A 15936-nucleotide genomic window follows, 5' to 3' on the forward strand; every position below is an offset into this window, starting at 1 on the left:
GTGTGATCTCAGACTGCAAACAGCAGAACATTATTAATTATGGTTGGAAATACCATTCAGGCGGAACAAGCCAAGCAGACTACACTGAAGGCTAGAGCCAACCAACCATGACACCAACCATGTCCTGCACAGTGATTATCTATTCTATGTTTTAAAACAAAGATATATTTACATACACTGTTCTTTACACACTGTCTTATAAAATCGTATTAAATATTTATAATATATAACACAACATATGTGAGGATTTATTAAGGGCAGGAGGAATCTTGTCATGTCTCCACGAGGTGCAGTCATAAACCCAACACAAAACCTTACACATGGACAATTTAAAATTCAAATCAGACATCTCCGGAACATCTAAGAATGTTTATCTCACACCGTTAAAATCAGCCTCTGAAATTTGTCCAGCCGAAACTTAAAATGAATTAGATTAAAAAAAAAAAATTAAAAAAAAATGAAAGCTTGAGATTTTAAGTAGCGCTGCAAAAAGTAAGGTGTCTTTAATTATAGTCTGTTTAACCATGACATTCGAATTTAATAGGAATAACAAGAAATAAAATAGATGGAGGACTCTATAGTCATTAAGTTAAAGCGACAACAACACAAATATTTATTAAAATATATATTTTTAAAATTAATATGACAAATTCCCATCGATCACATTTTACACTTTCATTAAAACGCTGAACACGTTCAAGAATTAGATGTTGTCAAAGACGCACCAATGTGTAGGCTATCTTAAAACAAGAGATCAACGAAGACATTGTCCTTTTACATATATACAAAAAAAAAAAAAAAATAAAAAATAAATAAATAAATAAATAAATAAACTTTGTTTTTAAGATTGTTTGAAGTCTATTTAAATTTAAACGACTAATTGGAGACGGAATGCGACCGAAATTAAAATCAATATGCTGCAAGCATCCCCAGGCCTTCCTCTTTAAGCATCTAAAATCCAAATAGCCTATTTCTTTTACAGACTGTCAAACGACGAATACGAAGATTGTGCTAACAACAACAACAATAATAATAATAATAATAATAATAATAATAACATAATTTTTGTCATATTTCAGATTCAATAATTTGCAAGATTGAGGGATTCGCTATTGAGAAGTGTAATTAATGTTTTACCATCAATGGAACATAAATGAACGCAATCCAATAAGTTATTTAAACGAATTTTAAATTGCATCCATTTTAAAAACGAGATATAGCTATAATTTTGTGTAGCTATATAATGCCATAAGACATTCAATAGGTTAATTTAAACACTGAAAATACTATCAAACCTCACAACACTGAAATGCGTAAATAAAAAATATATATAAAAAAATCTGATCAACGAAAAACATTATACATGTCAAACTAGACAACACTCTACTCTGAATAAATAAATAAATACATTTATTAATTAATTAATAAAAATGCCATCGATGTTTTGGTCAAATTGTAGTCTAATACAGATTTAAATATAAAATAAATAAATAATAATAATAATTAAAAAAAAAAAAACGATACTGAAATAGGTCAATTTAAATCTCACAAATGATCAAATCATACAATAGCTACTCGTCTCTAAATTTTAGGCTATTTAAAGATGACATTCCTCTGTAATATTACATTTGTTATTAAATAAAAACAGGCGTATTTAATATGAAGAGCAGGATTCCGAAAAAAAAAAAAAAAAAAAGACCGCAAATAGACCTGTATCTTCTCCCTCCAAAGTGTAGGTGTGTTTCCACCAGACGAGTCTTCCTTAGATTTAGTTGTGTATAAAAACTGAGGATTAATTTGTCGTCAATAAACTGAAGGCAGTGACGAGCCTGGTCGTGATTGGGCGAGTTTCAAACCCTCCCTTTATCATTTTACTGGAGTGAGTTCGGAGGTCTTAAATACACCAACACCGGCAGCCGCCACCGCTAGGACACGCACAAGAGCACCGTGCACTTTCCAAACCCTATTGCAAACTTAGAGAAAAAAAATAATAAATATATATATATATATATATATATTATTATTTTTTTGGTCGCAATTTAAAACAGAAGCTGATGATTTAACCGCCTGACTTTGCGCATGTGCTCCACGCACAAATAAAAGGTTGATTTTTTTCGTTACCAACTTTCCCTTTTTTCCTCTAAATAGTTGACTTTCTTCTCTAAAATTGGCTCCTGTACAAACAGCCGCGTTGGATCCCTCGGGCTACTGCGAGACTCCGGTGTACAACCCGGATCTCTGTCCAAATATGATTGCCGCCCAGGCCAAGCTGGTGTATCATCTCAATAAATACTACAATGAGAAATGCCAGTCTCGTAAGGCGGCCATCTCCAAGACCATCCGGGAGGTGTGCAAGGTGGTCTCCGACGTCCTGAAAGAGGTGGAGGTCCAGGAGCCCCGTTTCATCAGCTCCTTAAACGAAATGGACAACCGCTTCGAGGGGCTCGAGGTCATCTCGCCGACTGAATTCGAGGTGGTCCTCTATCTCAACCAGATGGGGGTCTTCAACTTCGTGGACGACGGCTCTCTGCCGGGCTGCGCCGTGCTCAAGCTCAGCGATGGGCGGAAGAGAAGCATGTCTCTCTGGGTTGAGTTCATCACGGCTTCGGGATACCTGTCGGCGCGCAAAATCCGCTCCAGGTTCCAGACGCTCGTGGCGCAGGCGGTGGATAAGTGTAGCTATAGGGACGTCGTTAAAATGGTCGCGGACACAAGCGAGGTGAAATTACGCATCAGAGACAGATATGTGGTTCAGATTACCCCAGCTTTCAAATGTACTGGCATATGGCCGCGCAGCGCTGCCCATTGGCCGCTGCCCCACATCCCTTGGCCTGGTCCAAACCGGGTGGCAGAAGTCAAAGCCGAAGGTTTTAATCTGTTGTCGAAGGAGTGTTACTCGTTGAACGGTAAACAGAGCTCGGCTGAGAGCGACGCCTGGGTGTTGCAGTTCGCCGAAGCTGAGAACCGACTGCTACTGGGAGGGTGCAGGAAGAAATGCCTTTCCCTGCTCAAGACTTTACGCGACCGTCACCTTGAACTACCGGGACAGCCTCTCAACAACTACCACATGAAAACTCTGGTGTCTTACGAGTGCGAAAAACACCCGCGAGAGTCGGACTGGGATGAAAACTGCCTCGGGGATAGACTGAACGGGATTTTATTGCAGCTCATTTCGTGCTTGCAGTGCAGGAGATGTCCCCATTATTTTCTACCAAATCTAGACCTTTTCCAAGGGAAGCCTCATTCGGCCCTTGAGAACGCAGCCAAACAGACTTGGCGACTGGCGAGAGAAATTCTAACAAACCCTAAAAGCCTGGAGAAACTCTGAGGTAAAAAATAAATAAATAAAAAAATCATAAAGTCATGTTAGAATGAGTTCTGACTGTTCGGAGTTCTGAGGCCTATAGACAATGCTAATCAGGAACTGTTCCACACAAATGGTCACTGTTGTTGAAACAAATCCACGGTTGTATTGTCAAATCTGCGATCATTGCGCTGTGCATAATAAAAACAAAATATTTTAGATAGCTCCTTTTAAAATAGTTGACATGACATGAATTTGTCATGAACTTGTCATATTGTGTCGACCTAAGGAGGGAGCAAACTGTATCAACAATCAAAATGAATGGTTAACCTGTCAGTGCTATTTTTATTTTCTTAGCTTTTTTTTTTTTCTTCTTTTTTTTTTACGAGCCCTGCCCAACAACACATTTTACCTAAATACTTTCAAAACAAAGCTACACGAGGAGCCTATATGACAGAATCTAACCTGTACATTTTATACTGTAAATAGACACATTTGTAGATTGTGAATCCGGTGGTCTGCAGTTGTGAATGTTGTTATGTGACACGTAAATAGAAGTATAATTTCACCTGTTTTAACATACGCCTGGATTATTTCCGATAGAAAAGTAAGACAGAAAGAAGAAGAAGAAGAACAAGAAGAAGAAGAAGAAGAAGAAGAAGAAAAACATTTAGACCTGCATTAATGATAGTTTACCTATTGTCAATGGCAAGTTTCACATTTCTATGGTTTACATTTTGATGGTACTATTTGTTACGTTCCTAAACATTCCATACGCATACTTGAATTCTTCTTATTTAAAGTATATTCGACCGTTTTTGTTTGTACCTTGCTTACATGATACAAGGCTGAAATTGAGACTATATATATATATGATATATATATATATATATATATATATATATATATATATATATATATATATATATATATATATATAATATCTGAAAATAATGCACTTGAAATACACTGGAATATAACATTTTGTGATTTGATTTTTTTTTATTTATATATATATATATATGTCTCTGGGTTTATTTAAAGAGTTAATAAAAACAAATTGAAAATTGTGTCTAAATAATGATTCATGATACAGAACTACTACAGTGTAAGAACGGGCATCAAAATTTGGGATTTTTAAGCATCTGGACCTTCGGCGTGATTTTATCAATTAAAAAACAAACAAACAAACAAATGGGAAAACACAAAGACAATGAAAATGAAGAAATATTTCTTCATGTGGACAGTGTTTTCTGGAATTCTGGATGAGACAATCCCCATAAATGTAGTTTGTACAGATAGTCGAAATTAGGAGGCCTGTTATAGGATAAAAGAATTGCACCCCTTAAATCATTTTTCTAGATTTCATTTTTTTTAAATATGTATATTCATTGTTATGCGTATACACGACTATGATTTTTAAAGGCGTTTTCAGAATAAGTTGATTTTCCATAGTAGCCTACATTTACCTAAATGTTTATTTCTAACCGTTTGAAGTGATATTATGCATGAATGCAGGTCTAGTTAAAAACTAGTTATTCTCAGCCTTTTTATGAAAGTCAAGGAATGGTCTGTGCGCGTGGTCTGGATATTAAGTAATAATTTAATTAATATTATTAATGAGATTTACGTAAATATATTAACAAATAGACACAAATACAAATAAACAACCTACTTTGGCATCAATGCGTCTGAAGGCTGGGTCATCTTCGTCCACTTCGAAGTAGATTTCCGTCGTAGTGATAGAGAGAGTCCCACGAGCTACAATGACCGGGGCAATAAGCTGGGCCGGGGTGCTCAAAACCACAGGGCCTACAAGGAAAGACAATCTTATGTATTTTATTTTCACCGGGTCCTTACGTATGGCATCAATAAGTCATTAACAAACATTATACAATGTTAAATTGGTCAGCAGTCAATGTAGGCTACAAATATGTGGAAAAAGAAAAAGAAAAAGAAAAAAGCTTCATGACGTTTAGGCCTATATATATTGGAATGTCTAGCCTATTAATATTAATGTTTATTGTTTGTAAATTGATATTATTATATCGTTTAACACTAGCATGTGATAAGCAAAACACTAACAACCGCGTGATCGTGACATTTCATTAGGATGCGTTGACAACGATATTTTCCCATCTTTTAAAACAGGCCTAGAGTTTGGTAAGCATGGATTAAACTTGGACTTGGTCAGTGCGACTTGCACCATGCATGTCGTACGGAAAATGTTGTATGCATTCAAAATGATCTCGATCTACACCAAGATACATAATACGACGTGTGGTTCTATTATAATTGTTTTAGTAAAACAAGGAGCCTTTACATGTTAGGCTAATGAAAGGTGAATATGGTGCACAAACACACAACGTGTGACGGTGAGAAATAGATAAATATAGTGAGAGAAAAGAACACTCGGAAAATGTCGAACAACAATTAATTCATCCAATATAAACCAACAAAGCTTATATATTTCGATGAAAAATAAAACGGATAGTTCGGAAGGCGTGTTTCTATGAGGCCTATCAGCAATAATTTCACAGCCATTTTCCTTTGTTATTTTGAGACAAAACAATTCATCTGTGGGGGATACGCTTATATTGCGTTACCAAGCAGCTTCCTAATCAAATCAGTCGCTTAATTCCTTTTTTATGAAACCCTTAAAATTGACCTTGCATTCTTGAACATTATTAAAACATTTTCAGACTTTTTAACCTCTGGTCAGATGACTGCGACCTCTCTCTCTCTCTCTCTCTCTCTCTCTCTCTCTCTCTCTCTCTCTCTCTCTCTCTCGACCAGTCCTCTGCCTTTTAATAGTTCACCCTTGTGTAGTAGCTAGCAGTCCACGGGTTTGTCCTGGATGTGAGCAGAGGCTCTTGAAATTGGGATATTTATCGATGTCCTGAACTCCAAAGAGCCACTTTAACGTCTCATCAATCTTAATCTGCTCTCTTCGGCCAATTATGCCCGATACTGTTGCAAGATTACAAGTGGATTTGGGTTTCAATTCCCAGAGCACTCCTTTACTGTTCTCCCTGACCGCTCATAGAAACAGTCGATTGGCCATTCTAAAAGCGCTCTGCTTTTACAGTACATCACCCGGCATTTCCTTTTCTAGCAAGTATTAACAAAGATAATAATTTGAATGTCAATTAATGAACATAAGTTCATTAAAAACAACAAGTAAAAAAAAAAAAAAAAAAAAACAAGTATATTAAGATTTATTTTTGTGGCTGCAGTAGGCTACAGTAACTTATCGAAATCAATTTAAGGTACGAATTATTTTACCCAAACGCACACACACACACACACACACACACACACAAACTCAAAACCCGAATGAATAAAAAAATAAATAAAGGTTCTTGAGTGAGTAGAACTTCATAGGCATCGAGAGCCTGAATGAACCCACACATTTTCTCAAAGCTGTCGGCAACGCGACGCCTATTAATATGCCTACTCCGGCCAATATAATGTATTATTTATTAAAAAAATAAAATAAATAAATAAATAAATAAGTAAGTAAAAAATAAAAAATAAAAAAGAAAGGGAAATAAATAGGCCTAACTTGAACAAATATTTAACTGGTTGAAATGTCTGCTTACAGACGATAAATCAAACGAATATTTGATTATAATGGTTATAATAGCGTACGGGTTTTATTCGTTAGCCAGGATTATTGTCTAAAGGCACACAGTTCGAAAATAAAGAGGACATCACTTCACCTTTGAAAAGGTACGAACCCTTTAATCTCAACACACTTTTATGCAGACTAACACGTTTAACAGAGCAAGAGGCAATTGTATTGTGGCCTAGAGGGACATTTGTGAATCCAGAGACAATACAACATTAATCCAGTAGAGAGGATTAGTGTTAAGTCTCCAGGACCTATACAAAATTTGGATGCACCAAAAAATCATATCGGAAAATTGGAGAGATCAGGTTTTACGTATGACATATAATCTTATCAGTAGCTGTAACTGAACCGTTACTCACTTTTAAATCCATACGAACAGCATGCAACTTCAAAAGATTAGCAATAGGGCATACTATACTTCTACACTACACTATAATAATAATAATAATAATAATAATAATAATAATAATAATAATAATAATAATATAGGGCACTTAAACAAAAAAAAAAAAATTCTAATTTCCCCGTGAGGTTTATTTGAATTTTTGTAGTGCTGATATTCTTAAAATGCAGTGTTGATTTCGAGGATTAGCAGATTATCTTGGAGTGAAACAGGTGCAGTTGTACTCAGCAAATCTGAGCAGAGTGCAGTCGGCAGCGCGCTGTTTCCTGACGTCAGCTGCTAAACAGGCTGCTGTCTGCCTCCACTGTGATGTCACTGGACTGTGGCAAGACAAAGGCATGCTGGGAAAAATGGATGATTGTTTCTCTCTCTCTCTCTCTCTCTCTCTCTCTCTCTCTCTCTCTTACAATGGCCTAATAACGAGCCAATTATTTGTTTTGATCAATGTAGAACGTTACTAAACCCATGCAATATTTTATAAAAGCTGATTTTATAATAACTATAGACAAAAAAATAAAATAAAAATATATATATATATATATATATATATATATATATATATATATATATATATATATATATATGGGTCAGAACATAAGGTTGACTTCCAAGTGTTATCACAAATGATTTATTATAAAAATAATATGAATTATTATTATCAGCATAATATTTTTATTATTATTATGCCTTGCATGGAATATGAACACATCTTTACACACACTCACCCAAACAATAATTTATACCTTAAAGTATTACTCCGAGTTAATCTCCTAACTGCAGAAACTGATAAAAGAGTAAGTTTGCTTTATATTTGTAAAATAATAGATAGCTAAAAGATTATAATTATAGGGTAATATTTAGGAATTATATTACAATACAATAACTTTTGGTGGGAAAGGGTTCAGTTTGAATACAAATAATTGTTTTGGAGTGAGAGAACAAATACAGAAAGAGAGAGAGAGAGAGAGAGAGAGAGAGAGAGAGAGAGAGAGAGAGAGAGAGAGTGGGAAAAATAAAAGAATCAGTATTATTTTCCTCTCATATCATGATTGTGAAGGCACTTATTTTGTCTATGTTTTTTGTTGTGGGTGCAACAGTAATGTCAGCAGCCAGCTCCTGTGCTCTGATTGGCAGCAATAAATAAATAAATAATAATCCAAGCTCCTCCCACACGCAGGATGCGAGAAGGCTGTTGTTGATCTGCTGTTGTGTAGCTGCTCTTATTAGCACTAGCATTCAAAATGGATAAAAATAAATACAGCAGGCCCACAGCACACATTGGCAGTGGCAGAGATAGCACAGCTCCCCTTGTGGTGATGAAGATACACAATTCAAATAAATTAGATAACCTACATGGCAGATACACTTTTTCTAAAGTGATTCAAAACTGAATGTTAAGCAGAATTTTTTTTCTTCTTCTTTTATTGCCATAAAAGGGTCAGTTTAAAACAAAAAGAAAAAAAATGGGACATTTCAATACCTATGAACAGATCCAGTTTCTGTCAAAATACCGCACAATGTGGCACAAAATTACAGCTTTATACTGATCCAACTTGAAATTGACTCCTCAGGCTTTTCCAAGATGCTGCCACTTGGAATGAAGATCTCTGCTTGTTTCAGAGTAAAGACTTGAAACAAATTTCTATTCACTAAATGTTGAATTTGAAATAAACTTAAGGGTCATAAAACATTGTACTGCAAATAGTAATGCAAATAGAAACTCACTTCATTTCATCGTTGTGATTGGTGCACATTAAAAATTCCAGGAATTTACATGCTGTTCTAGGATCTATGAATAGTGATTATGTTTCAGCAAAATTTGGTTTTACATAGAAGAAAACAGGAGGGACTCACCAGTCTGCATTCCTTTAAAATGAACTGGCAAACATCAGTGGGAACATATTAGTGGTAAAGAATGTGCTTGATTGAATTCTGATGAATAAGTTGACTTAACAGAGTTAAATAAGTGTATTAATTAGCTGCTCTCTGTTGAGATATATATACAGTATATATAGACTGGCATTCAGGCTCAAAAGAACTGTTAATAAAAAGGATTTGCACAACTTGTGTTCTGGCATTTTTAATATGCAGTACAAGAAAACCACCTGGGTTTTAAAGACAGAATCATAGATAGTAAAAAAGTAAATACATAAATTAGCTTTTTTTTTTTTTTTTTTTTTTTGGTCAATTTTATGTATAACATTTATCTCACCACTCATTTTTAATATTCATTGACTAATGATGGTTTACAGAATGAGTGTTGGGGATTATTATTATAGATTATTTGTTGGGTTGTCATTAACATGTTTGTTGCATCTTCAGAATTCATATACCATTTGTTACATTTGCAGACATGGGGCTAATAAAAAAGTACCATGTTAGCATACTGTTGCATTTTTAACACAGAGATGAAACCAGCAAAAAATAATTTTATTAGTACGGTTGCATGGTCTACTGAGTGAACTAGAAAAAAAGAGTTTTTCTTTTGAAAAATTACACATTTATGTGATTAGACACTTATAGATGTGTGAAATGTGTATTTTAATGATACATTAGATGAAAGCAAAATACTGTAAAAGAATAAGGTACAAATTTAAAAAGGCAGTCATTGTGTAACTCTAAATAATTGGTTAATCTTGATTGTTGGTTAGATTTAGATTTGATTAAATCCAAAGAGTTAAAATCTATAAAAGTGGTTGCTTTGAAAGGGTTAATCTCTCTTAAAATAGTCAAACTTGCCTCTGAAAATATAAACCTGGGGACAGAATCTTGCTGTGGGAGGAAATTAAAATGAAATGAAAGATATATATATATATACTGTATAATTAATTATATGCTTTAAATATTCTTAAAAACTTTCAATGGAACAAAAAGGAACACCATAGAAACATTGTCCAGAGCAATACTTAACCCTGCACACTGCCAGAAAGCATAAACACAGTCCTGATGCAACAACACTGCACTGCCTTTAGATTGGCAAGTAAGATATATTTATATTCTGCCAAAATGCCACACTTAAGCTATAAATAAATAAACAAATACTACCAAATGTGAAATAATGCAGACATTTCATAAAATTAAGTACTCATGGCAGAACGTCTCTCCAGACAATCTAAAGAACCACAGGTAACTTTGAATATAGTTTTGGAGTTTCATTCATTGAAATGATTAGTAATACTATTTTGTGTTCCAGGGAAGGAAGTCACATGGGTTTGCTAGACAAAATTAAAATTTTGGGGTAAACTAACCTTTTAATAGAATTTTTTCCTCAAATGCTTTGTGTACTATTAGTTATGCAATAAACATATTAAAAATGAAATATATAAGAAAAGATTCATGCATACTGAATCTCTACCATAAACATCTGCGTCTGTATTGTGTATAGATTCACTGATGGTTCTCTCACCTGCCAAGTTGTCCACCTCTTTCTCCTGCAGTAGACTGACAGTGTCATCGTCCCCCTCGAGCATCAGCTCTGTCTCGGGGTTCTGGCTGACCACTGCCTGGCCGCGGAAGCCCTTCCTCCCTCTCAGTGCCTCCACTTCCTCATGGCCTGCAGAGAGACAAGAGTGATCGGATGAGATCTGACAGCACATTCTATACTCATGAGTATCTTGGATCACCAAGAGCTAAAAGAAAACATAGAAACTGTTGAGATGAGGAACTGGTACTGTTCATGGTATATGAATTTGATAGGTGTGTTTATAAAAAAAAAAAAAAAAAAAAATTCTAATGAATGTAATCAAAGCCTCCAAACAGGATGACCACTAATCACTTCAATTTTCGTAATCAAGTTGCGTGCTTTCTTGGCAAGGTTCTTGGGTATCTTTAAATGAATGTTGAGAGAACTAAGTGCCCAGGAAATCTCAATAATGAAAAGAAAAAAAAAAAAAAAAACTTGTTCACTTCCCATAGACATGAAAATCTATGGCAAATTATGCATTTAGGATGCTCTGAATATTCTGAACAATACGTAAAATACTACAGACCTCGCTGTGGGAACAAATGATATCTGGCATGAGTATCTTTGATGATGTCAAATTAGATAATGGCATTCATTTTTAACTGTTTATGTCCAAAATCATGACAGCAAAACGCATGAATATTTTCTTTGGCGGGAAAACCCTTCTCACTCATTTGTTTATAAAACACACTTTATGACAAAACACATTTATATTCACTTAAAGAGGCTCATGATAAAGATCCGTCCACATCTCAAAGTCGGTTAGGCATAATGCAATCTGCTCTCTATATCCGGATGTAAATCGAATGAATCGAAAGGCCAATTAAGGGACTGCAGATACCACCCAAAGCTCGTCACGCAGTCTCATCAGCGTGAAAGGGAGAAATGACGTGAAAGGGTATAGTCATTTTTTGCACCGAACAAAGATGACACAAAAAGATTCATTCATCAGCTTTAATTACTGAAGAAAAGAGAGAGAGAAAATGCCATCAGGCCTGCCACACTTCACCGCACAGAGACATCTATGTGGATTTGTCTTCTTTAAGGTCAGATTTACCCAAGACACTAGAACAAAGAGATACGCTGAAAAAAAAAAGTAAGAAAAGCTTATCAGAAATAGAGTCTGACATACGTTTGACATGTTTCTTTTCAGTGCAGTGTTTAAAACGTTCCCCAAACTCCCGTGGGGTTCATGTACCTTTTCTTAAAGGGGTCACATTCGAATGTTGTCAACACGGCTACGAGGAGGAGGAGGAAAGGGGGGGGGGGGGGGGGGGAATAAAATAACATGACGGGCTTCCTGCTCTGTCTCATATCTCAGGAGCTTTCATCAGAGCCAAGGAAGAAGTGGAACCGCTTTTCGGAAATGGGGAGCGTGTAACTTTTAGAGGCACAGAGCCAGTCAGCGGTCATGGATCAAAGCAGACTGAAGGAAACTTAAGACCGTAATTCTGTAAAACGTCATTACGCCTGCATTAAAGCAGGGCGAGCTGATGGGGCTGAGCTCCAGTCTTGACTGGCAAGATGAAGCTTAGGACCCCAGTGCAACGCAGACAAAATAAACCAGGCGGATTTTGACAAGAAAATGATCCTGAGCAAATAGAGAGTGTAAGGGAAAAAACATAAAGTAAAAATAGTCTTCAGCTAAAGGATATTTTACACAAGCAGGCCACAAGAAGGAAAGGTAACAGAGATAAATACTGTACAGTAGGTGCTGTTCCAAATCCTACTGAGCTGCCTAGCTTCATAGCCTACAAAGACAGCTGTCTTCTAAAGGCCAAGGTATAGATGAAGTTACCGTTTACAAACAAACGCTCCATTCCGGCACTTCCGGGTTGTAATGGCAGTGGAGAAAAGATTTCTGTCTTTGGGTGCTTTGCTCAAATTGAGCTGAAAATGCCCCAAAAGAGTTGTTTGTGGGGTTGAAACAGCACGTTTTAGAAAGATTGCTGGCGATTTGGGCTTCTTTAAATTTCCATCAGCATCAGTGGATCAGGATAACCTCAGGATTTTACATATTGTATGATATTTCACGGATCACCGTCGTTGTTATCGTGTCTGCTCTAATGAGACCCACTAACCTCGCAGCTGCTGTTGGTAGATTTGAACTTTTCACAAAGGAATTGCACAAACTCCGATCGCAAACAGCTGTTTTAAATAAGATCTGACGATGATCTTATATGAAAAAAAAACCCATTAAAGTTCTAACGGGAAACCGTCTCCACCATCGCAGCAATAGGCTACTGTTTTTGCGAGTAAAAATAATGTCATACTGCTTAAATGATGTCTTTGTATTTATTTTGAATGCAGTAAGTAACTGTATGTGAGTTAATAATTAAAGCAGTAAAGATGCATATTGTACATCGGATGGTAGTGTGTAAGGATGTCTATTTATTAACCTGTTACATGTCCGACATATTCATACAGGCATATTCAATCAAGTTAAAACTTGTTTTTACAATAATTCAGAAAGAACCTAAATAATTTCTTCACTGTAAACCATATATAACCATTTATAATTATTTTTATTAACATCAACAAACATTATAAGGCTACATTATATAATGCTTAAAAGATTATTAAAATGGCAGCACTGCCCATTTCCACCACTGAAATCTGCTGCTCAAAAGAACCCGGAAGCGTGGAATACAAAGTAATTTCACTATCCACCTTTTTCATGGGGGCCTTACTGGGTAAATGGATGTGGGTGTGACTTCCGTTGGCTGCAGTCATTTTTAGACCCTGTTTACAGCTGGAATTAAGATACGTTTCGGATGATCCGATCACAAATGGTTAGCACTACATATAGTTATAAAAGGGGCGCACATTTTTTTGTGATTGGATCACAAAAAAACTCATACAGAGGTAGTCAAAAACACGTTAACCACATCACATTTGAGGTGTAAACACTGTCCTGAATGATGCGTTCGGACTGCGGCAAAGCGCCACCTCTCAATCAACCGCTGCGTCGAACAAACGTTTACATTTACATGCGGATTTAAAAGGAAATAACCGTCCAATCGGACAACTTGAAAAAGTGATTACATACCCAAGCACGAGAACTTTACGGCTCTTCCTCAGAGTGTCTGTCTGATATCAACTTCCAGGGTGAAAAGATGACAAGAACACACATCTGTAGCTGAACTAACAGAGGTGCTCTACTAAAACGACAGATAATTTTTCTTGAAATGTTGCATTTGTACTATTTCAGCTGCATCTGCGAGAAAGAGCGCGCAAGTTTTTTTCGCGCTTTGTTTTTATGACTTTTTTGCAGTCTTATTATCATTCAGTAACACACTGACATAGTGATTGATGTGATTGATGTATGTCATCATTAAATCAGACACCCTCTCCAAGAAATCCCAACACTGCAACGAAAGAATGAATGGAGGTATGCCGCAACAACAACTGTGTTTACTTGATAACGGAAGTAATGGCCACATTTTGCGCTAAGCATCACGGGACGTAGGAAAAAGTCGGATACTTCAAAAGGTGGAGACTTCTGCGTTCCAGATCGGATCGCGCCCAGTTGCCTTTCAAACTATACTCTTTTGACCATGAGCGAATATGACACATGCTTTGTGATACTCTTCTGTACAGTCAATGGCAGGCACATGTGCCGACAATGCACACAGATGAGGACTGTCCACGTGTCGAGAAAATCTGGGCCTCACGCGGACAGTCCTTGCTGAAGACATGCTGAAGACGAAATTTGTCACACATACTGTGCGGAGAGTGATCAGCAACATGGACAACCGAAGTATACTTTGGCCTTTAGGCAGCATCCTAACCGAAATGGAACCTCATAAGTGACTGATTTGGTATGTTCTACAATAATTGCGCGTCAAACAAATAGCACTAACAAATGACATCAATAGAGTTTTCTGTCAGTGTTTAATCAGAAGTTCTGATTGCGGAATTAAATATAATCCGATTGTTAGATATCTAAAAATATTTTCTTCTTTAAATAGCTTAAATTTATAGTAAGTAGCTAGTTTTTGTTAGTAGCTTGTAGTGTAGCTACTTTTTGAAAATAGTACAGTAGCTTGACTTTAGTTGAACTAAGTTATGAATAGCTTGTAGTTAGGGAAGATACAGTTTCAAAGTAGCTTCCTCAACACTCCATTAGCATGTTACTAAGCTCACAACATGATACTCTAATAAGCCTAAACATATGTAGCACACATTTTGGGTAAAATGGGCAGGAATTCTTTTTTTCTGAAATAGTTTTGCGTGCCCTCATAAAAAGTTGTGTATTCCCTTGCAATAAGTTTGCGATCCCTTGCAATAAATTTACCATGGTTTTACTAGAGTAACCATATTTTAACCATATTTCATAGTGAAACCATAGTGATAACACAGGAAAATGAAAACTATGGTAATAAAAATCATCATTTTGAGGTTATTATGGTTTTATTATACAAATAGTTTAACTATGGTCTTACTATAGTTATATCATAGACTGTAATAACCACAGTTTTTGGCGAAAATGGTTTTACTAGTAGCCTAATATTGTAGTAACTATGACTGTTGTAGGCTAACAATGTTTTTTGTTTGTTTTAGTTTTTTTTGGTGGAAACGATGGTTTTACTAAAGTAATATTGTAGTGTCTATGAAAAGTAAGTTAAGTAACCATGTTTTTTTTTTTTTTTGGTAATAAAGTATACTGTATCCATATAGTAACCATGGTTTTACTATAGATTAACCATGGTTAATCTTATGGTTACTAAGGGTTAACTACAAATACATTAGTGGTAAAACCATAATAACCACATAGTTAAGATTTTATTAATATTTTTCATTTTCCTGTATTATTACTATGGTTTCACTATGAATATCAAGGCTAAAATATGGTTACTGTAGTAATACTATGCTAAAATTATTGCAAGGTAACACAAAACTGTTGCACTTTATTCTGTTTTGAATACTATTCTGATGCTAGTGAAACTTTGTAATATGGCACTTTTCGTACCACTGTCTCCTTAAGATGATTCGCTTATGTTTTCCTCTTTTGTAAGTCGCTTTGGATAAAAGCGTCTGCCAAATGAATAAATGTAAAATGTAAATGTAAATGTAAACGTATTGTGAGGGCATGCAAAACTATTTCAGAAAAAAAAAAAAAATCCTGTAAA

At 35.6% G+C, this 15936-nt stretch overlaps 2 protein-coding genes across 3 annotated transcripts in view; one reads left to right on the forward strand and one right to left on the reverse strand.

Annotated features, from left to right (window-relative positions):
• Positions 1-15936, reverse strand: part of LOC127422243 (neurobeachin-like) — a 382851-nt gene that overhangs the window by 111582 nt on the left and 255333 nt on the right. Inside the window, exons 38-39 of one of the 2 annotated variants that reach the window (XM_051665603.1) lie at positions 10748-10894; positions 4980-5116 (exon numbers count right to left, since the gene is read on the reverse strand). In XM_051665603.1, coding sequence (XP_051521563.1) covers positions 4980-5116; positions 10748-10894 — 284 coding nt within the window. Of the gene's footprint in view, positions 1-4979; positions 5117-10747; positions 10895-15936 lie in introns of those variants that run through there. The other variant, XM_051665605.1, reaches the window with a different exon arrangement.
• Positions 1842-4174, forward strand: mab21l1 (mab-21-like 1). The gene has a single exon (XM_051665606.1). It carries the CDS (start codon positions 2249-2251, stop codon positions 3326-3328), a length of 1080 nt encoding a protein of 359 aa, XP_051521566.1. The 5' UTR covers positions 1842-2248; the 3' UTR covers positions 3329-4174.

This window comes from Myxocyprinus asiaticus, chromosome 31 (genome assembly GCF_019703515.2).
Source record: "Myxocyprinus asiaticus isolate MX2 ecotype Aquarium Trade chromosome 31, UBuf_Myxa_2, whole genome shotgun sequence".
In the NCBI taxonomy this organism is placed as follows: Eukaryota; Metazoa; Chordata; class Actinopteri; order Cypriniformes; family Catostomidae; genus Myxocyprinus; species Myxocyprinus asiaticus.